Source organism: Schistocerca serialis, chromosome 4 (genome assembly GCF_023864345.2).
Source record: "Schistocerca serialis cubense isolate TAMUIC-IGC-003099 chromosome 4, iqSchSeri2.2, whole genome shotgun sequence".
NCBI lineage: Eukaryota > Metazoa > Arthropoda > Insecta > Orthoptera > Acrididae > Schistocerca > Schistocerca serialis.
Window position 1 is genome coordinate 674,838,366 of NC_064641.1, and position 23,695 is coordinate 674,862,060.

At 40.1% G+C, this 23,695-nt stretch overlaps 1 protein-coding gene across 1 annotated transcript in view; it reads right to left on the reverse strand.

Moving 5' to 3' along the window:
• Window positions 1–1,765: 1,765 nt before the first annotated feature.
• LOC126473153 (phosphoinositide 3-kinase regulatory subunit 4) overlaps window positions 1,766–23,695 on the reverse strand; it is a 200,054-nt gene continuing 178,124 nt past the window's right edge. Inside the window, exons 27-28 of the mRNA XM_050100014.1 lie at window positions 7,167–7,342; window positions 1,766–3,873 (exon numbers count right to left, since the gene is read on the reverse strand). Of these exons, the coding sequence (XP_049955971.1) occupies window positions 3,648–3,873; window positions 7,167–7,342 (402 nt within the window). The 3' untranslated portion in view covers window positions 1,766–3,647. The remainder of the gene's footprint in view (window positions 3,874–7,166; window positions 7,343–23,695) is intronic.

The window sequence follows — 23,695 nt, forward strand, 5'->3', positions numbered from 1 at the left end:
CGATTTGGTAAGCATTTTGTGTGAAATGAATTTCACTTCTTGGTTGCATTAAGTTGACAGTCATATCCACTTATGCTATCCTGCAGAACAATACCTGCTGAAACATCCACCTTGTAACTTGCTCATTCTGGTGTCAATAATATTATGTTGTGAGTGAACCTATGATTATAAAAGGCACCATGAAACCTGTGCACACTGCCAAAAGCTATATTCAAAACAGAAAGGAGCTGATTACTTTCAGCAAAAGCTGACAACTTTAGCTGCATTACAGACATATGGCAATAGAAGGAAACGACCCAACCACACAGGTATATGAAAGGAAAACAATAACCTACACATACAGATGAGTAACTCATTTATTAGACATATACATATTTATCTTGCAAAATTCTGCAAATTGCACAGTGTCAAAAATGATAACAAATAATCCTATATTGCTTCGTAATCTTGTTACATTGGGTTCTGGGACATCAAAAGCCCATATGAACATTATGCCTGCTTTATTAATGATTCAGCAGGAACTCATTCTGGTCAAACAATGGCCAGAAAAAAAACTACTCTCAAAGTAGTCATGTGATACAAAATGTTTCATTACTTCCATGTATGTCAAATAACTGGTACTCAGTATGCTCATCACAGACAGCAATAAAGATCTGATCAGTTTGCAACACTAACAAAAAGGCTGTCCACAAGTTCTGTAATGATAGTGTCCCATTCCTCTCACAAGTCACTGGAAGGGTTCTATGCAACACCAACTGCCAGTCAGGCTTCACTGCCTGGAGACAGTGGCCGTGTGTGTGTGTGTGTGTGTGTGTGTGTGTGTGTTCTACTTCGGAAGAAGGGCTTCACCCATAAGCTTAAATATTTTAACAGTCTTTTTCATTATGCCTGTCTATGACTCAACATCTCCTCTGAAAGGTGACTAACAGACTAACAATCTATTCTATCCATATTGTTGTTATTCCATCCTCAACTTTCCACTGTTTGATCATGTCTTTCTTAAATTTTTCTGTCCCATTTTTAAACTAACTACTCATCAAAACATTATTTTAATTAATGGCAGTGGTTTCAACTGTCATGTATTATCATACAAATATTTAAAAAAAAAATAAATTCACGTACATATTTTTCTCTTACTAGCTAAAAGAATAACCATCAAAATAAACACAGAATGCTCATCTCTATCTAATCCTTTTTGTTACAATGCCTAACTCCTTACTTGTCTCTCCTTTTTAGTCCCACCACTCCTTCAAGAAGTAAAAACACCCAGATTGAGCAACTCCGGTATCCATTACCACGCTAGATGGTTTTTTGGAGCCCTGTACAAGCAACAACATGCAGATGCATTTGTGCAAAGATAATGACAGATTTAGATATCTTATTGCTGCAGAATTATGATAATACAGCATATTTGGTCAACAAACAATGCTGCTCCCTTGAAAAGTGTTCCTGCATTGTGACAATGAATTGCTTTAATAAATAATATGATTATCAGATGACCATGTAATATCATTGAGTGTAGGAGTAAAGTATTTCTAGGAATAAGAAACAAAATTCTCTTTCTAACTTATTTATGGCTACTTACAAGTCACCATTTGTCTTCCACAATATTAAAAATACCTCCAGGTCAAGGCCCACCACCTACAAAACTTTGTATGGGTGCCCTTGTTCTCATCAGCCAGACTTCACCAAATGCTTGTGTCATTCACAGTTGAGGGTGTTGAAACAATAATGTAACTGTTAATATCATTTATTACCAAAAACATTACAAAGACATTGTATTACTCACAGTTCACATATATACAGAGTAATATATCTGGACAGTATATGTACCAATGATTTTTGGTACTACTTTATTATCACAGACATTAATATAAACTACTACAATAATAAGAAAAACAAATGGTATGCAATTTTCAGTGATGTTCAAAAATGTTTCAGTCTTATCATCAACGTGAGGATATCATTTAGTGAGCTATAAAAAGTAGTATTTCCCTAGGTAAAAAAAATGAAAATACTGGCAAACAAAAGGAACATTATTTTCATTTTGATTTACTACACATCCAGGAGACACAAATGTGAAAAAAAAAATCCACTCTTCTGATATTTTCTGTGCTAGCATATTTTCTCAAATGAATTCTTAACGTAAAAACATAAATATGGTAAATAGTAAGTCAGTGAAAACACTTGTTTGATAAAGTTGCTAATGAATTACTATGAAAATAGCTGATACTGCAAGTCTTGTGTGCCGAGCAACCCAGATGCGTTACTTTGGTCACGTTACTTTATGATAGCTACAGAATGAAAATAAATAATTTTATTAATGTATTTACAACAATAAATTTACCTTTTCATGAACATGGATTGGTAGGAAAAATGTCAGTCATAACTAAAAGATACCTTCCTCAAGGATAATTAAATAGTATCCCCTCAATCTCAAAAACACTTTAAATTTTTCTATCGCTGTTGACTTACTACATTTAGAAAAGAGGTCTTCAAATCACGTTTTAAAAGAATGGTTACACAACAGCCTGTCAAGCATTCAATATCGAGACATGATTGAATAAAGGATAAAACAGTTTGCTAATTATGGCCACCACAGTCAGGTCTTTAACCTGAGAAACATAACTCTGAGGCAAATTATTCAATAGAACTTGGCTTAGTACAATCGCAGATTATAAAAACACTTCAAATTGTGTTACCATAACAAGTTTCCCTAAAATGCAACTTAGGTACAACGCAGCTTCAGAATAATAATTCAAATGACATTCTCTCTATAAATATGAAGTTTTCTAGAAAATTATCCTTGGAACAAAAGCATAACACCAAGCAGTCTCTGAGGTCAAGTTAAACACATTTACTTGAGTACGGAAATTGAGATAGGATCAATAACACATTGTAATCGAAATTACTTGCCAACATAGTGTGGGTGCCCTCAGTTGGAATATAATCTATTAAGGACATGAAAAAAAGGCAAGTATAACAAAAAAAAAAAAAAAAAACAATCTTTATCATACAAAATTCTTGTTCACATAAAGTGAAACAGTCAAAACAGAAAAGGGACATTAAAAAATGAGATGTGTATGAACATTATTGTTAATCATTATAATTTTACACTGCAAACCTTGCATTAATGGCATTACCATCTTCAAAACTATTATAGGAAATGGGGCAGGAGGAGTTAGATATAATTAAGCTATAAAATTATCAGAACATTTCTGTTGTAGTTGCTGTTCTCCTACTCAACAATTAATTATTATATTTAATTTGTCAATGTGTATAATATAAAAGCAAACAGCACAATTCCCACACCAATAACTGAAGGGAATGCAAATGGTGTGCAACAGTACCAATGATATATATGGATTGGGAACATAATTAAAGCTATGAAATAAAATGACGTTACTATCAACACAGAACTGAAGAGAGCTTATTTAGAGTCATAATGAATGCTACTATACACAAGACTGACTGACAAACGTCTCTGAACAATGTAACAGCCATAGTGACTGTATTGCGGAATGTAACGGAAGTATTGTCGCCTTATTGCCTCACAGCCATTTCCTTAGCGGAATAACAGAGGTCTTGTAAGTTTGTATAGGCTACAGTAGACAGTGGAGGACTATCATGAAGACTAGTTTACACCTCTACTTCCAGACTTTGATAACTCCATCACGAGACCCAGTAAGCAGGAAACACTGTGATGCCTGACACATGGCCACTTCACTAATCCAATCATGATGGCCTGCCTGAGGCTGGTCAGGGCCCGGGCGGGGCGCCTCTTCATTACTGCGCTGTCTCTGGACTCCCGCAGACTGTGATCGTGGCTTCTGCACCTCTTGCACTACATTGGTTCCATCCACTAACCGTGACCTGTAAAAAAAAAAAAAAAAAAAAAAAAAAAAAAAAAAAAAAAAAAAAAAAAAAGGAGAGGGAGTTTTTGCACATCTCATTAGATAAAGTGTGTTTACTCCAGGAGAATATTGCTCTATCTATCTTTTAAATATGCAGAAATATTTAATGCAGTTGAATGAAGTAGTGTCCTTAATAAACAGTTTGGGGCCACAAACACTATGCATGAAATATGAAAGGAGAGGACAAACTGGGATCTACACTGGAGTCCTAAATTAAAGCAACAAATGGAAATGTTGCAAGCTGCACTTATTTTGCCACAAAACCATATAAACAGGTGATAGTATAGCAGAAACACTATAAAGAATACAGGACGTAAACAACTGCAACATGCACAATGGTAGCCAAAAACATTCTTCATTTTTTTGTGACTTAATGGATTTGCACACACACATTCCGACAACTGATTAATGTGCTCAGTATGGGATGTGAACACCTCCGGCAGCAATACAGGTCTGACAGTGATGGAGCCTGCCACAAATGATGTCATCAATCTCTTATTGAGGCAATAATGCCCATTATTCTTGCAGAGCAGTGCACAAGTCTTGGAGAGTGGTTGGTGGATGCTGAAGTGAAACATCCTGCATTCTGGACATACTCTATAGGATTCAAATCAGGAGAGTGAACAGGCCACACCATGTGTGCATTACCTTCCATTTCCAAGAAAACATAAACCACCTGTGCTCTATGAGATTGAGCATCAGTGTCCATCAATAAGAAGTCTGGGCCCACAGCATCTCGCAACAACTGCACATGATGTTCCAAGATCTCGTCACGATACCTGATAGCAGTTAAACCTTGCTAATTCACCTGTACTATTTCATGATGAGGTATTCAAGTGTTCAACATAATCGCTGCCCACAGAATTACAGATCCTTCTTGATATCGGTCTCTTTCCATAATTTTTGGGTCCTGAACTCGTATTCCACAACGTTTGGGTCCTGAAATCGTATTCCACATTCCCTCCAGATGCAAATCCATGGCGAATCACTCTCCATAATAAATCGGGATTCATCTGTGAAAAGAACATTGGCCCACTGTTCAACCGTCTGGTAGCTTGTTGACGACTCCACTCTAGACGTTTTCTCCAGTGAAGACGTGTCAGAGGTACACATACAGCAGTCTCTGACAATAAAGGCCGCTCTGCCAAACCCTTCTGTGCACAGTTTGCCTCAATACGACATGTTCGGGAGTGCACTTTCACTTTAGGCAATTTTTCACATTTTCAAAACCAGCTTTTTTGTACACTTCATTGGTGTTTTTTCCACATCAACTACCTTTTGTAATACTTCATTAGATAAATATTACTGTATTTTCATATGTTCCAGCACAGTGTCTTTGTTCATTCATTTGTTTTCTTTGTATGTTGTCATCCCGCAAGTGAAATTTTTTCCCATAATAATGTGTGATACATGTTAATTAGAGAGAGAGAGAGAGAGAGAGATGTTCAGTGGAGATGTGAATTGAGGGAGTAGGTGAGAGAAGTGGTTCAAGACTTTCTTCCTTCTTTCTTTTCGTCTCTCTCTCTCTCTTTTCTTTCCTTCTTTCTTTGTTTTTGGAGACAAAGAATGGTCATGCAAACACACATATTACTTTTAATTCTTTTAATCAACTTGCCATGATCCATTTTCATTAACTGTTCATAGCACGTCAGTCTCTGTTCATGGATTGCATTTGTAATCTTGTGCATATTCACACATACACTAGTGTCCAAAATTAAAGCAACAAACCACTATTCCTCCCACCTGTGTCTAATTCCTAACATAATCATACAAACTGTCAGCAGGTGTCCGTTCAGTCACTGTCTGCATGAAAGATAGCATTCCAGTCAACGATGATGTCAGGGCATCTGCAAAATGGGGTAGTGTTTGCCGGGTAGTCCCACATCCACTATTGCTGTGTACACAGTCACAGAAGGTGCATTATGGCACAGGGAAGATGCCTACCAGACTCTCTGTGATGTAGGGCCAGAGGAAGAATGGAAGCAGAACAGTTGGAAACTAATGTGGCCCAATGGCTTAATGTGAATTGTTCTATTGTTTCTCAAATGTGGCAACAGGTTATAGAGACCAAAACTGTATCCCAAAAACCAGGGCAGAACCGACCACATGTGACATTAGAAAGAGGCTGTAAGGGTACGATGGTACCACCTTAGTACTGCACGGCAGCTGCCTGACTACAACTGGACTGTTTGGAGTCCCTCTAGAAGGCAAACGTAAGACCACTGCTTGAGGCACCTGAAGAAAACCACTAGTTCAGTTGCACAATTACTGCATCTAAAACAGGATTGTCAATTCATCTACAAACCTGGACACATTCTATCAAGTGGAGCCATAGTAACATTATTAATAGAATGGACGAAGAAAATAAGTGAGCAAGTGAAAAGTTTGTGAGAAGAGAGGACTGGTTAGAAAATTAGAAAACATTTACTCCATAATCAGTGCTCACAAGCAAGTGCACGCATGCAAGTGTGCATGTGCATGCGCATGCACCTGCGCACGCACGCGCACACACACACACGTATAATTTTTTTCTGCTAACCAACAAAATATATTCCTCTTTTGCTTGAAAGATTTTTATTCAGGCTGACTATCAGTCAATATGACACCCAGAAGAACAAATCCGATTATGTCACAATACTCTCAGTTTGCATGATCATATATAGATGTAAGTTTAAGGAACAATGTTACATGTATTTCAACTCTGCTCCTCTAAGATACTATACTATATTAAGATAATGTTCCAAAACTCATGTGGTATTGTGGTAAATCAGGCTGTACACTAATCTCCTGGGTTACATAACAAACTTTGTTCCATTTTCTTATGTGAGGATATGAAGCACTGACATTAGTGTGTTAAACTATGCAGTTCTTTTATTATTGGAGAAGAGCACATTATATCCCAGAACCAAGTTTTAGATTTTGCCTTTTTTTGACAACTTTAGTGGATTAAAAACAGCATTACAATCTACCTGTAGCATTATAGTTATTATTCCATAGGAGGAGTGCAAACTGATACAGAAAAATGTATCATTGTCACAGAAATGAACTTTGATTAGGTAATACAATGAACAACAAGAACTACTACTACAATAACAATAGTACATATACATACACCTTAGCCAAGTAAGTATTTGCTGCCCAATTAGGACAGCACTGTGCAGCAGTTTGACAGTGAGATTGCTGTGGAAGCTGTGAACAAACACTGTATTTGGAATGTTATAATGTCTACATACAAAAAAATCTTGTACTTACTTATAACAGACTGTAGATGGTGTTACGGAATCATTAGCAGCTGGTATAGCAAGATATGATTCATTAGGGGACTCTAAGTCCCAGAATCTGACTCTCATATCTGTTCCTCCAGTAATTACAAATGGTGATCGGTCTACACATCCAGCATACATAGCACAAACACTGTTCTGGTGAACCTGTTGTTATTAAAATAAAAAAGAAAGAGTAAAAACTTTGAAACACACACACACACACACACACACACACACAAATTGTCAGAAACTACTTAAATGTAAAATATAGAGAACACTGAGACATAAAGAAATGCAAACTAAAATATAGACACCAAAGCAACTGCATTACTTCAGAGAATACGCTAGAGTAAGGTGAACATCTGATGTGTCCTGATGTGCAACATGAATGGTGGTCCTGTATTTCTCTCTCTTCTGCAGGAAGAGTTGGCACTGGTTACTCGTACATGCCAGAGGTCTGCCTTTCATCCTCAGCGGAACAATCTCTTGGGACAGTACAGTGCTTGACTAATCTAGTCATTTGATTGTAAAAAAAAAAAAAAAAAAAAAAAAAAAAAAAAAAAAAAAAAAAAACTGAATGGAGCTCTGAAAAACAGAGCAGAAGCAGTACACCCAGACAGTCAGATGCCAGCATGATCTCGGCGAGTGGCCACAGTCTGGTACTGTAGACTGCTTGCGCTCATTTGTATCACACCTAGTTGCTATTCAGTATTGAACCCTGCTCTGGGCTTGGACATTCTGGCTTACATTCTTGATGTTTGTTCATTACTCCACTCATGTCAATGCTGGTTTTGTTCATAGTGATTACGGTGTTCTGCATCTTGTGTCTCAGCAGCAGCAACAACCACCACAGCAGTTGGAAGGCACTACTGTGCTACCAACGACATACACTCCCCCCACCCCTTCAACGAGGTTTCAGAGAGCTGAGATGTCTACTTCCAACATCTTTACTTGCATTGTTATCTGCGTGATATTTCTACTGAGTGGAAATTACTATTGTCTTCCGGTAGTCATTTATATTAAGTGGTGCAGAAACTATAGCCACTCTCAGAACATAATGACTTGTCTTTCAGTGCTTTCTGTGCTATGTTAACCAAAACTACAGTCAGCAGACATACCTTGCTGCTTCTGGAATTCAGTTTAATCAGTGTCACAAACATGGACAATCATACTCTGCTTGGGCAGCTGACTTGTGGGCTCTTGCAGGCAAGTGCAGTTTTACGTGCCAGAACTGCTACATTTCGTTAAGTGGAATTGTTGATTTGGGATGAGATTGGTGTCTTGTCCCTAACAGAGAGGTCACTGCTAAAGCTTTGGCCAAGTCAAATTCTAGTCTTGGTGAAATGCTTAAAATTGCTAAGTCTTCTGATGTTGCTTTGGCAACTCATCATGCTTTTCCAAATGAAATTCACATTTCTCAGGTTGTAAGTGGAGGTCATTTGATGATTCATCCTCTGATTCTAAATCTCATCACAGTTGCCAGGCATCTGGAACACTAGTAAGTATGTTGCCGATTCTGGTCCTGCCCTTAGAGTTGGGTGACCTCCTTTGTAATGTTAACTAGGCAGGTCATAAACGGCCCCCCTCCAGAATCGCATCATCAGTCAAACACATCACAGATGTTACAGTCTTGTCCTGAGTATGGCAGCAGGCACACCAGATGCTGATGCCTGCACCATGCTGCAGGGTGCTGAGCTTGTGGTAAGAGTGGTGACCTGGTTGTCATGTGTCAATAGGCAGCTCGTTGGACACATACAGTGCTGCATCAGGACGGCAACACCATTCCATCATGACTTCACCATTGGCAGTTTCCCCAGCTGGCATCAAAGCTAACCTTGAATTTGATATAACTTGGCCAGGCCATGGAATTCCTTAATCAACAAGGACACATGTTACCCCAGTGCCATTTCTCTCCTCAGAAAATTGTAACTGGCAGCTAAGTACAAACATGATGAACAAGTGCTAACCTTTTTAGCAGTGCACTCCCTGACTGCTACTAACATTTTTGGTGTACACACCTTTACTGGTTTTGGGTTCACAGTACCGGACCAAGTTAATTTAGTGCCACTAATGGTCCATTTTTCTGATCTTGATGCACTGTGCATGATGTATAAGGATATATTTGATAAAAACACTCAGGTGTGCATGTAACTTTACATCTCAGATTCCTCTGAAGGCTTCGATAGTGCCTAAGTTTTGTAGCACTCACCTGCTTCAATTTGTGGTTCATGAGGCTCTTCAGGCGTAAATTACACAGGTTCAGGACCAAGGCATTATTTCCTCAGTTTCCACCAGTCAAGGGCAACTCCTGTGGTGGTCATTAAGCACCCAATGGTTCATTATGTATTTATGGTGATTTTAAGTCCACTGTTAACACACTGTCAAACATTGATCGCTAACACTGCCTCACCTAGAAAAGTTGTTGTCTAAGCTAGCTTGGGAGCCAATATTTTCCAAAACCATTTTACAGTATGCTTACTTCCAGCTGCAGCTTGATGAGACTACATGTCAGTTGCTAGTTTAAATATGCCATTTAGCTTGTTTGTGCACAATTGCGCACTACCTGGGTTTGTGAGTGCACCCACTATTTTTCAAAAGCATTTAGAACAACTGATTCAAGGAATTCCATACTGTGTTAATTATCTGGATGATATTGTCATGGGCCTGACCCATGCAGAACACTACTAGAATTTTGAATCCCTCTTTAAATGGCTCCAGCAAAATGGTTTACACTGTCAGTTGAAGAAGTGCAGTTTCTTTGCCGCCAGTGTCAAACACCTGGGGCACATTCATAGTCACAAATGTATCCCACCCATGCACAAACACGATGATGTGATTATCAATATGTCAGCGCCCACTAACGTTAAACAGTTGCAGGAGTTTCTGGGCAAAATCATGTACTATTCAAAGTTCAATCCCCAAGTTGAACAGATCGTGCACCCATTAAATCAGCTGCGCAAGAAAGGTGTCAAATCTGTGTGGTTGGTTGCCTGTCAGCAGCCTTTTCAATGCCTTATGGATGGTCTTAAGGCAGCTCTGTGTCTGATCCAATATATGCCGTGTCTGCCACTAACACTGGTGAGAGACATGGCCCCAGTATGGCATTGTGGCAGTTTTATCTCACAAGTTGTCAGATGGTTCAGAGTGTCAACTGCCTTCACCTCCAAAATGTTAAATTTTGCACAGTTAACTACTTCTAAATTGGGAAAGAGGCATTAACAATTTTCTATGGTGTCAAAAAGTTTCATACGTATTTGTATGATAGCAAATTTCACTTACTGACTGATCAACAAGCCTTTGGATTTTCTTGTTTGGGCAGTGGTCTAATCTTCCAGATAAGATGGTGCAGTGTCTGTAATTCTAGGCTCTGTTTTTAAGCTTGTATCATTACAATGTCAATTTTTGGCCCACTGCCTAACAGACCATGGCAGACGCCCTTGTCCCACCTCCCTCTTGGCCTGATGCAGAATTTGATCACTATGAGACTGTTTGTTTTGCATAGAATCAACAGCTACAAACAACTTTGGTTGAATTACCGCTGACAGCACGTGAGGTAGCTGTGATGGCTTTCCACGACCCCATCCTTTGCAAGGATTTACCAACGGTTCATACGTGGTGTACAAAGCACGTTTTCTGACAAGCCAACACTGTTTTTTGTAATTTTGTGCTGCACTACTGGCTCTGTGCCTCGCAGGGTGTCTTGACACTGGCCATGGAAGGCTCCGACTGCCGGGTTTTCATTCCACACCCTCTGTGTCCAGCATTCTTCAGTTCTTTCACACGTCACACTGGGGAATGAAATGCCTGAAGGCATTAGCTCAGTGGCAAGTCTACTGGCCCAGCATCTATGTCAACACTGCAGATGATGCCACTCCAGCCCTGCCTGCTCCCTCAATCAGGATCCCTAGCACAAACATTTTTTCCCATGGCCCCACCCTAACCACTCATGGGAGGGGGTGGACATTGATTTTGCTGGGCCATTTCAGGGAACTGTGTGGCTGTTAGTGGTGGATGCCCTTTCCAATTTCCTATGTGATGTGTGCATGTTGTCCACTACCTCCCATGCCACCACCCCTACCCGAGCGGATTTTCACCATTGAGGCTGCATCTTGTGCTCTGGTATCAGACACTGGGCTCCAATTTACGATCAGTTCAAGGGCTCCTGTTGCCGCAACAGCATCAAGCATCTGACCACCACCCCTTTCACACCACCTCCAATGTGCAGGCTGAATGCATGGTCCATACTTCAAGACTTAGATGCAGAAGGCCTTGTACAGCTTCCTCATGATGTATTGGTCCACACCCACCAGTGGAATTAGTCCAGCTGAAATTCTACCACACTGGAGCCATCACACCCTGTTAGACCTCCTGTGTCCCATACAATGTGCCCATTCTGCTTACCAGTCTGCCTACAAGAGAGGTGTCTTTGTCTGGACTCGCATGTTCAGCCAGCATCTGGGGTATACTGAAGGTATCATCCTTGCCCACATGTGCCAACAGCAGTATAACACTGTGGCCAGGACCATTCATTTGCTCCACCGCTACCAGCTCCATCTTTGACTGCCATTGCAATTGGTGTCCCAATCTTTGCCTCCTCTTTTGCCTCACACACCACAAACGAGATACCTCCAGCCAGGTTTCCCACCCCTCTCTTATCCCTTCCACGCCATAGTATGACCTCTGCTCTTGTACCCCCAACAGCACATGGGCAAGAGATCACAGTTTTAGAATCTAAGGAGACTGGACCACTCCCTCCGCTCCAGCTGTGCCCCTTCTCAAGAAGAAGGAATTTAATATCCCCGTTATCCAACATTATCGATGACAGGGCAAAGGTGTTCCAGCAAGACTGAGTCAGGCATCATCAGAGGTACCACCACAAGGTCACACAGTCTCACCAAATAGCAATCTGAATCTAGGCACACAACACAGCTTAGTGTCACACTCTGCATCATGCCTAGTTGTATCAAAAGCTACTACTCAGTATTCGACCCTGCTCTGTACTTGGATATTCTGGCTTACATCGTTTATGTTTCTTCATTGTCCACTCACAAAAACACTGGCTTTGTCCACAGATCACAAGTGCCTTTTAGGCACATATACTTCAAACTTGTACTCTTAATATCAGGTCAACAGATTTTTTTCTGGGCGGGAACATTAAGGACACAATGTAATTAAACTGTAAAATATTCTGGACCAATGTATGTTGATTGAAGCTGTTCAGGCACCAATAGTCCAGTACATTACTGTAAACCTCTAGGCACATTTTCATTGTGATATGAAATCACCATAGCATTTCAAGCTGATTTACAGAATAAAAAATCTATTTTATTTATGACTGTCTAACTGCACAATGATCATTAACTATTGGTTGTATTTTTACCTAATGAATAACGCAACAAGCTCTTTTTCAAGTGTTGTTCCCATTACAGCATGAACAGCTATTGCTAATGACAATTATCATTTTCTATGTGGTACACTATTCTACAGAATGAACATTACAGAATATAAGTTTATATTTAGTCACTAGCCATAAACCAATGTGCCATACATATGAGTTGACATCCTTGTTATCATGAATGGTGAACCAGCATATTTGTCACTTCAGACTATTATACTGATTGTAGTTTCGACTGTGTCACTGAAACAGTTCCATTGCCCCTCAGATAAGATGCTTGTGCGCAAAAACTAAAGAAGTTACAACAGTCTGCATAAATCAATGCTAACGTCACACATAATACCTTATAACAATTAACAGAATGCAGGTGGTTATAGCCACAGTCACAAACCAGTGTCAGATGACAGCAGATGTGGTAGTTGTTACCAATGATCACCCTTCACCAAGGGATCGAGCACTTTAGAGGTTACAACAGATTTTAATTACATCTAATTACACAAATTTGCCAGAACTCAAAATCATCCACACATATACTATATTTTATGGACTATAAGATGCTATGGACTATAAGACACAACTTAATTTTTAAGCATTTTTTTTTAAAAACCTCATTTTTACCATTTTTATTATTAGATTGCAAAGCAAGACTGAAAAAAATTCTTAGTTTATACAACCGTGCTGCCCTTTAAAATCCCTGAAAATCCTTATCTGAACTTTCTTGTTGTTCTCCTCCTCCTCCTCCTCCTCCTCCTCCTCCTCCTCCCCTCCCCCCCTTCTACCTCTTCAACTTCAACTTCATCATAGTCCTCTTCATATATCAGATGGCCATTGATAGAGTTACTTATGCCACACTTCTTGAAAGATTTAACACTAATGTCTTCTCTCACTCTAGACCACGACTGTTTATTCACTGACACACTCATTTGATTGTATAAGGGGTGTTCAAAAAGAAAAGAGCCTGTGCCTGGAATGTGCAAACCAGTGACAGGAGCTAGCTCTTTATTCGCATGAAGTAATGGCCGCTATCGACAGGGGATCTCAAGTTGATTCCGTATTTCTAGATTTCCGGAAAGCTTTTGACACCATTCCTCACAAGCGACTTCTAATCAAGCTGCGGGCCTATGGGGTATCGTCTCAGTTGTGTGACTGGATTCGTGATTTTCTGTCAGGAAGGTCCCAGTTCGTAGTAATAGATGGCAAATCATCGAGTAAAACTGAAGTGATATCAGGTGTTCCCCAGGGAAGCGTCCTGGGACCTCTGCTGTTCCTGATCTATATAAATGACCTGGGTGACAATCTGAGCAGCTCTTTTAGGTTGTTCGCAGATGATGCTGTAATTTACCATCTAGTAAGGTCATCTGAAGACCAGTATCAGTTGCAAAGCGATTTAGAAAAGATTGCTGTATGGTGTGGCAGGTGGCAGTTGATGCTAAATAACGAAAAGTGTGAGGTGATCCAAATGAGTTCCAAAAGAAATCCGTTGGAATTCGATTACTCGATAAATAGTACAATTCTCAAGGCTGTCAATTAAACTAAGTACCTGGGTGTTAAAATTACCAACAACTTCAGTTGGAAAGACCACATAGATAATATTTTGGGGAAGGCGAGCCAAAGGTTGCGTTTCATTGGCAGGACACTTAGAAGATGCAACAAGTCCACTTAAGAGACAGCTTACACTACACTCGTTCGTCCTCTGTTAGAATATTGCTGCGCGGTGTGGGATCCTTACCAGGTGGGATTGACGGAGGATATCGAAAGGGTGCAAAAAAAGGGCAGCTCGTTTTGTGTTATCACGTAATAGGGGAGAGAGTGTGGCAGATATGATACGCGAGTTGGGATGGAGGTCATTAAAGCAAAGACGATTTTTGTGGCGGTGAGATCTATTTACAAAATTTCAGTCACCAACTTTCTCTTCCGAATGTGAAAATATTTTGTTGAGCCCAACCTACATAGGTAAGAATGATCATCAAAATAAAATAAGAGAAATCAGAGCTCGAACAGAAAGGTTTAGGTGTTCGGTTTTCCAGTGCGCTGTTCGGGAGTGGAATGGTAGAGAGATAGTATGATTGTGGTTCGATGAACCCTCTGCCAAGCACTTAAATGTGAATTGTAGAGTAGTCATGTAGATGTAGATGTAGATGTAATATCATGGTATGTGTAAAGAGGTGTGGTTCCGACCAGAGCAACGAAGTTCACTGCCTGTTACTAGAAGGCACGCATGCATGTCACGTGACTACACAGAGCTAGCAGCAGCATTCATCAATCATCCAACACTCCCAGTTGCATTGCAAACAGTGACATGGAGGCGTCAACAGAAGAGCAAAGAGGTGGTGTTCATTTTCTGACAGCAGAAGGAGTAGGAGAAACGGACATTCATCGATGAATGACACAAATATATGGTGAACACTGCATGTCCCTTGCAAGGGTCAAGGTGTGGCACAAGTGTTTGGGCAGGTGTCGTTAGCCGATGACACATGGTTTGGAGCACCACACTGCATTACAGATGACATCGTCCCACTGGTGGATGCACTCATTACCCAGGACCGCCGAGTGACAGTGAAAGCCGTAGCCGCCGTGGTCGGATTGAGAGTCAGAAGTGTTCACACCATCATAAAGGAATGACTGCACTTGCGCAAAGTGTGTGCCCTATTGGTGCCGCACAGTCTTTAACCACACCAGGAAGCATGTTGAATGGCCCACTGTCTTGCTCATCTGCAGTGCTACGCTCGGGAAGAGAATGCGTTCCTGGCACGAGTAGTGGCTGGAGATGAGTCATGGTGTCATAACTTCAAACCAGAAGCAAAACGGCAAAGTCTTCAGCTGTAGCATCCAGAGTCACCACCACCAAAAAAAGCCAAAGCCATCCACATGAGTGCAGGAAACGTTATGTTGACATTCTTCTTTGACCAAGATGGCCCCCTTCTGATTCACTTTCTGTGGCATGGGACAACAGCGAATGCCCAGCATTACTCGCAAGCCTTGACCACCCTTGACTAAGCAATCAAATCAAAATGACCAGGCAATCTCACCTGTGGGGTCATTTTGCTCCACGAAAATACAAAGCCTCATATGGCCAACACAGTCGCAGCACTCCTGCAGAAATTCAAATGGGAGGTTCTCGGCCACCCTCCATACAGTCCGAACCTCTCTCCCTGTGATTATGCCATTTTTGGTCCCCTTAAAAAGGCTCAACCCCCCCATGAACCATGGACCTTGCCGTTGGTGGGGAGGCTTGCGTGCCTCAGCGATACAGATAGCCGTACCGTAGGTACAACCACAACGGAGGGGTATCTGTTGAGAGGCCAGACAAACGTGTGGTTTCTGAAGAGGGGCAGCAGCCTTTTCGGTAGTTGCAAGGGCAACAGTCTGGATGATTGACTGATCTGGCCTTGTAACAATAACCAAAACGGCCTTGCTGTGCTGGTACTGCGAATGGCTGAAAGCAAGGGGAAACTACGGCCGTAATTTTTCCCGAGGGCATGCAGCTTTACTGTATGATTAAATGATGATGGCGTCCTCTTGGGTAAAATATTCCGGAGGTAAAATAGTCCCCCATTCAGATCTCCGGGCGGGGACTACTCAAGAGGATGTCGTTATCAGGAGAAAGAAAACTGGCGTTCTACGGATCGGAGCGTGGAATGTCAGATCTCTTAATCGGGCAGGTAGGTTAGAAAATTTAAAAAGGGAAATGGATAGGTTAAAGTTAGATATTGTGGGAATTAGTGAAGTTCGGTGGCAGGAGGAACAAGACTTTTGGTCAGGTGACTACAGGGTTATAAACACAAAGTCAAATAGGGGTAATGCAGGAGTAGGTTTAATAATGAATAGGAAAATAGGAATGCGGGTAAGCTACTACAAACAGCATAGTGAACGCATTATTGTGGCCAAGATAGATACGAAGCCCACACCTACTACAGTAGTACAAGTTTATATGCCAACTAGCTCTGCAGATGACGAAGAAATTGAAGAAATGTATGATGAAATAAAAGAAATTATTCAGATAGTGAAGGGAGACGAAAATTTAATAGTCATGGGTGACTGGAATTCGAGAGTAGGAAAAGGGAGAGAAGGAAACGTAGTAGGTGAATATGGATTGGGGCTAAGAAATGAAAGAGGAAGCCGCCTGATAGAATTTTGCACAGAGCACAACTTAATCATAGCTAACACTTGGTTTAAGAATCATGATAGAAGGTTGTATACATGGAAGAACCCTGGAGATACTAAAAGGTATCAGATAGATTATATAATGGTAAGACAGAGATTTAGGAACCAGGTTTTAAATTGTAAGACATTTCCAGGGGCAGATGTGGACTCTGACCACAATCTATTGGTTATGACCTGTAGATTAAAACTGAAGAAACTGCAAAAAGGTGGGAATTTAAGGAGATGGGACCTGGATAAACTGAAAGAACCAGAAGTTGTACAGAGTTTCAGGGAGAGCATAAGGGAACAATTGCATGAAGTAGTGAAGGCAGCAGACGATCAAGTAGGTAAAAAGATGAGGGTTAGTAGAAATCCTTGGGTAACAGAAGAAATATTGAATTTAATTGATGAAAGGAGAAAATATAAAAATGCAGTAAATGAAGCAGGCAAAAAGGAATACAAACGTCTCAAAAATGAGATCGACAGGAAGTGCAAAATGGCTAAGCAGGGATGGCTAGAGGACAAATGTAAGGATGTAGAGGCTTATCTCACTAGGGGTAAGATAGATACTGCCTACAGGAAAATTAAAGAGACCTTTGGAGATAAGAGAACCACATGTATGAACATCAAGAGCTCAAATGGCAACCCAGTTCTAAGCAAAGAAGGGAAAGCAGAAAGGTGGAAGGAGTATATAGAGAGTCTATACAAGGGCGATGCACTTGAGGACAATATTATGGAAATGGAAGAGGATGTAGATGAAGATGAAATGGGAGATACGATACTGCGTGAAGAGTTTGACAGAGCACTGAAGGACCTCAGTCGAAACAAGGCCCCGGGAGTAGACAACATTCCATTGGAACTACTGACGGCCTTGGGAGAGCCAGTCCTGACAAAACTCTACCATCTGGTGAGCAAGATGTATGAAACAGGCGAAATACCCTCAGACTTCAAGAAGAATATAATAATTCCAATCCCAAAGAAAGCAGGTGTTGACAGATGTGAAAATTACCGAACAATCAGTTTAATAAGCCACAGCTGCAAAGTACTAACACGAATTCTTTACAGACGAATGGAAAAACTAGTAGAAGCTGACCTCGGTGAAGATCAGTTTAGATTCCGTAGAAATACTGGAACACGTGAGGCAATACTGACCTTACGACTTATCTTAGAAGAAAGATTAAGGATAGGCAAACCTACTTTTCTAGCATTGTAGACTTAGAGAAAGCTTTTGACAATGTTGACTGGAATACTCTCTTTCAAATTCTAAAAGTGGCAGGGGTAAATACAGGGAGCGAAAGGCTATTTACAACTTGTACAGAAACCAGACGGCAGTTATAAGAGTTGAGGGACATGAAAGAGAAGCAGTGGTTGGGAAGGGAGTGAGACAGGGTTGTAGCCTATCCCCGATGTTATTCAATCTCTATATTGAGCAAGCAGTAAAGGAAACAAAAGAAAAATTTGGAGTAGGTATTAAAATCCATGGAGAAGAAATAAAAACTTTGAGGTTCGCCGATGACATTGTAATTCTGTCAGAGACAGCAAAGAACTTGGAAGAGCAGTTGAACGGAATGGATGGTGTCTTGAAGGGAGGATATAAGATGAACATCAACAAAAGCAAAACGAGGATAATGGAATGTAGTCGAGTTAAGTCGGGTGATGCTGAGGGTATTAGATTAGGAAACGAGACACTTAAAGTAGTAAAGGAGTTTTGCTATTTGGGGAGCAAAATAACTGATGATGGACGAAGTAGAGAGGATATAAAATGTAGACTGGCAATGGCAAGGAAAGCGTTTCTGAAGAAGAGAAATTTGTTAACATCGAGTATAGATTTAAGTGTCAGTAAGTTATTTCTGAAAGTATTTGTATGGAGTGTAGCCATGTATGGAAGTGAAACATGGACGGTAAATAGTTTGGACAAGAAGAGAATAGAAGCTTTTGAAATGTGGTGCTACAGAAGAATGCTGAAGATTAGATGGGTAGATCACATAACTAATGAGGAAGTACTGAATAGGATTGGGGAGAAGAGAAGTTTGTGGCACAACTTGACCAGAAGAAGGGATCGGTTGGTAGGACATGTTCTGAGGCATCAAGGGATCACCAATTTAGTATTGGAGGGCAGCGTGGAGGGTAAAAATCATAGGGGGAGACCAAGAGATGAATACACTAAGCAGATTCATAAGGATGTATGTTGCAGTAGGTACTGGGAGATGAAGAAGCTTGCACAGGATAGAGTAGCATGGAGAGCTGCATCAAACCAGTCTCAGGACTGAAGACCACAACAACAACAACAACAACAAAAAGGCTCAGAGGGGCAAACGATTCACCTTGGACAAGGATGCCCAGCTGTATGTGCAGAACTGGTTAACATCGCAGTCCCGGGAATTTTATGAGACAGCCATTCACCACCTTGTGTCACAGTGGGACAAGTGTCTCAACAGCCAGGGTCAATACTTCTAACATACAGGCACTGGTTTCTGTAATTATGCCTCCGACTCGTTTCTTTTTGAACGTCCCTTATAGGTTGTTTTAAAGCTCCCCCTCTGAGGGAATTCATGTTGGGTTTTTCCATTGTCCATTTGTTCCATTCCTCTCTCACATACACCTTAAGTGGTTTATTTACCGAGACATCAAGAGTTTGCAATTGTGAAGTAAGTACTCCCAGGACAACAGTAAGCTCTGTATTTCCCTGCCTCAATTTCTGTTTCACAAAATTTTTCAAATGACTACTAAACTGATCCAGCACAAGACGAGAAATCGTCTTCAAGAAAGCACCTTTCCTTTCTCCCACCCACTGTTAATCCACAATTTCATACTAGCCTCATCCATCCAGTCCTTGCCATGAACGTGAACAACAACACCGGGCAGTATTTCAGAATGTCTTGGAATTGTTTTGCGCTAGAAAATGATCACTGGATTAAGTTTAGTACTGTCAGTACACACTGTTAGAATTAATACAAAAAATGATTCAAACACACGCTCATAACCTACTGCTACAGAGGAATTTAAGAGACTTTAAAGGTGAAGTTGCCTGGTACTACAGGTTTATGAAGTGTCATGGACTTAGCATATGAACTAAAACCAAAATATCTCAGAAAATGCCACAAGAATATGAAGAGAAAATATTATCCTTCCATCACAAAAGCAAACAAGTGTGTAATAGTGAATATGGAACAACAGTGTAGCACATTTTTTTCATGTCCACTTGTTTTTACAGTTACAGTTTTAGCACCTTTGGCAACAGTTCTGTTACTCAAATGTCAGAGGAGTTTTGTCCATATTCACTATTTGGCTTAGTTCCACACTGGCTTTCTTTCGATGCTGAATAACAAAGAGGTAGAAAGATAACATTTTCTCTTCATATTCTTGTAGCATTTTCTGAGATATTTTGGTTTTGGTTCGCATACTAAGTCCATGATATTCATAAACCTGTAGCACCAACCAATTTCACCCTTACAGCCTCTTAAATTTCACTGTAGCATAAGCTTACGAGCGTTTATTTGTATCATTTTTGTATTAATTCCAATCCCATTTTGATGGTGTCCTTGAATCCATTTCAGTACGTCGTCTTCTGGTTTTGGCCATTTTGCATTCAGTCCTCTTATTTCCACATTTAGTCTTCCCTTTTTTTCAGTTTTTTACTAGCCCACTAACTGCAAAAGTTTTTTTCTGTTGAAGGTGGGCAAAAATACCACTCAGTTGCCCTATTTCCATGTTCTTCTGCATATGCTACTAGTTTCAATTTATAGCCCACATCATATGAATACCCTTTATTTTTTTCCATTACGAAACTAGCTACTGACAAAAATATTGTAATTTTACTGATAACACAAATCACTTTCACTTTCGATTCCAGTTTGCTGGCACTGTAGACAGCAATGGTACATCATAGGCTAGACAGAGTTCTGTATTTGTGATGGCGGGGCAGGAGGAAGACAGTGTTAGCAAGCTCGTGAATCCCTGCAACTCATGTTCGTTGCATTGGTGCACTGCTGCTGCAAGTCAAATCCATTGTTGCCAGATACAGATAGATTTCGCATGGTATCGAATATACGGCCATTTTTAATGGCAATTTTAAATCAAACACTGGATATTTTTATATTAATTTTGAGTATAGGACGCACACAAATTTTGGAGGCAATTTCAAAAAAGTGTGTCTTATAGTCCGCAAAATACATTACATAGTACGAATGCAGCATCACATAGCATAGCCATAAAATGTAACACATGTTTAAACTCAAAATGCATTTTATAATTAATTGAGCAATTATTCATTTTAGCTGATAGTAGAGATGCATGTCATTTGAATAAGATGTAACCCATGTAGACGAAAGGATGCAGGTTTTAAGGGAGAGGGTAAGGAGTCATTCCAATCCCGGGAGCGGAAAGACTTACCTTAGGGGGAAAAAAGGACAGGTATACACTCGGACACACACACATATCCATCCACACATACACAGACACAAGCAGACATTTGTAAAGGCAAAGAGTTTGGGCAGACATGTCAGTCGAGGCGGAAGTACAGAGGCAAAGATGTTATTGAAAGACAGGTGAGGTATGAGAGGCGGCAAATTGAAATTAGTGGAGATTGAGGCCTGGCAGATAACGAGAAGAGAGGACATACTGAAGGGCAAGTTCCCATCTCCAGAGTTCTGACAGGTTGGTGTTAGTGGGAAGTATCCAGATAACCCGGATGGTGTAACACTGTGCCAAGATGTGCTGGCCGTGCACCAAGGCATGTTTAGCCACAGGGTGATCCTCATTACCAACAAACACTGTCTGCCTGTGTCCATTCATGCGAATGGACAGTTTGTTGCTGGTCATTCCCACATAGAATGCATCACAGTGTAGGCAGGTCAGTTGGTAAATCACGTGGGTGCTTTCACACGTGGCTCTGCCTTTGATTGTGTACACCTTCCGGGTTACAGGACTGGAGTAGGTGGTGGTGGGAGGGTGCATGGGACAGGTTTTACACCGGGGGCGGTTACAAGGGTAGGAGCCAGAGGGTAGGGAAGGTGGTTTGGGGATTTCATAGGGATGAACTAAGAGGTTACGAAGGTTAGGTGGATGGCGGAAAGACACTCTTGGTGGAGTGGGGAGGATTTCATGAAGGATGGATCTCATTTCAGGGCAGGATTTGAGGAAGTCGTATCCCTGCTGGAGAGCCACATTCAGAGTCTGATCCAGTCCCGGAAAGTATCCTGTCACAAGTGGGGCACTTTTGGGGTTCTTCTGTGGGAGGATTATGTGTGAGATTGGAAAATGACCAGCGAGAAGAGAAGGGGTGCATCTCTCACTGCTCCTTTCAACAAGTTAACTGCAAACTTAATTTACTGTAAATTTAATTGGTGAGTCATTTTACTGAAAGCTGGAGCTGTGTTTGCTGTGCTTGCATATAAGAGGGAGCAATGGGGTGCTGGAGGTCTTTCACAGTTCATCACTTGACAGGGAAGGATCTTGTGTTTATGTATTACTTGGATGACAGTTGTCGATCAGCAACTTGGCCATGCTGCTTTCGATCTCTAACATTTGGCAGATGTTAACCTCTGGACATCAGCTCGGAACATACAATGGAACCACACAGACTGCTCTGTCATCTCTGATTTTCTTCATAGTTATAGGATTTGAAGAACAGTGCTCAGACATCAGTTTCTTAAAGCAGTATGGTGCAGTCCTCAAACAAACTCAAAAATATTGTCGCTGAAGATTAGAAGATTTTTTATTGTTGTTGAGTATCAAACAATTGTATATTTGTAATGAATTTATTGGCTGTTCAGTACATAGCATAATTGCACTGTAAACAACAAGTTTCTGGTTCAGTTCTAGTCAATAGCATTTTTTTTTTTTGTTTTTTTTTTTTTTTTTAATTTCATATTAATTCACAAATAGAAAAGTTAATTAAGAACAAGGTTGAACCATAATTTTTAATACAAATATCATCATCTTATATTTAATTACTGATCATTTGAAAACAAATTAAAATCTGATACAGATGTGGCAAATGCTTTTTTGTTAAATGAAAATAATTATATGCATCAATATTACTGTACAGTTTCTATAAATGAAAAGTAATTAACCGATTGTCTATTTGATGTTTCAGATTTTTCTATGAAATTTACTTTGTTATGAATTTTCATATTTCCATGTGAACAGTAATTAAAAATAAGAAATGTTATTTTTATTTAAAGTTTATGAGTCCATATTTGTTTATAAACACTGCTAGATGTTAACACATGTGGAATTCAAAGAAGTACAAAAGAAAAGTGCGATTAACAAGATATGAACCAGCAGTTTCATTTTTACAATCTGATTATGCTACACACTAAACTACTGAAAAATTCATTACTAATAGACACTTCTTTAATACTTAACAATACTCAGAAATATTGTAATATTCAAAGGCAGTTTTTTTCAGGTTTGGGGATTGTGTCATATTGCTTCATGAAATTGGAGTCTGGGCACTGGCCTTCAAATCATATACTTTAACTTTTTGCAAGTGAATGACTCCTTCACATTTATGCACCAATCAGACAATAGTAGTTCTCAAGGATCTGTTAGCACTTGTTCACAAACATGCAAGCTTCAACCAATTTACAATATTTGATGTTTTTAGATAGTGTTCCACAAGTATCTATTATTTGAAATATTGTGAGGCCACCATTCATGGGTTTTATTTCTATGAATGAATAAATGACTGCATTTTAATTTTATTTATGTATTTTGTCTTGACTGCTGTCACTGCTCACATTCATAAAATTATTATTTAATTTTAAAATGTGGCTGACAAATCCGACCACTTGTAAAACATGTTAATTCAGTTAGAACAGCCAAAAGATACATATGTAGTAGTTATCAACCCATCCCAGAGATAATTCTGGGTCATTCATTTGCCCAACCTGCTTTAACTGATATCAGGTTGCTCTCTAGCAAACATGGCAGGGATGGGGACTTCACAGGGGTCTTGGGTTTGTATAGGGGCATGA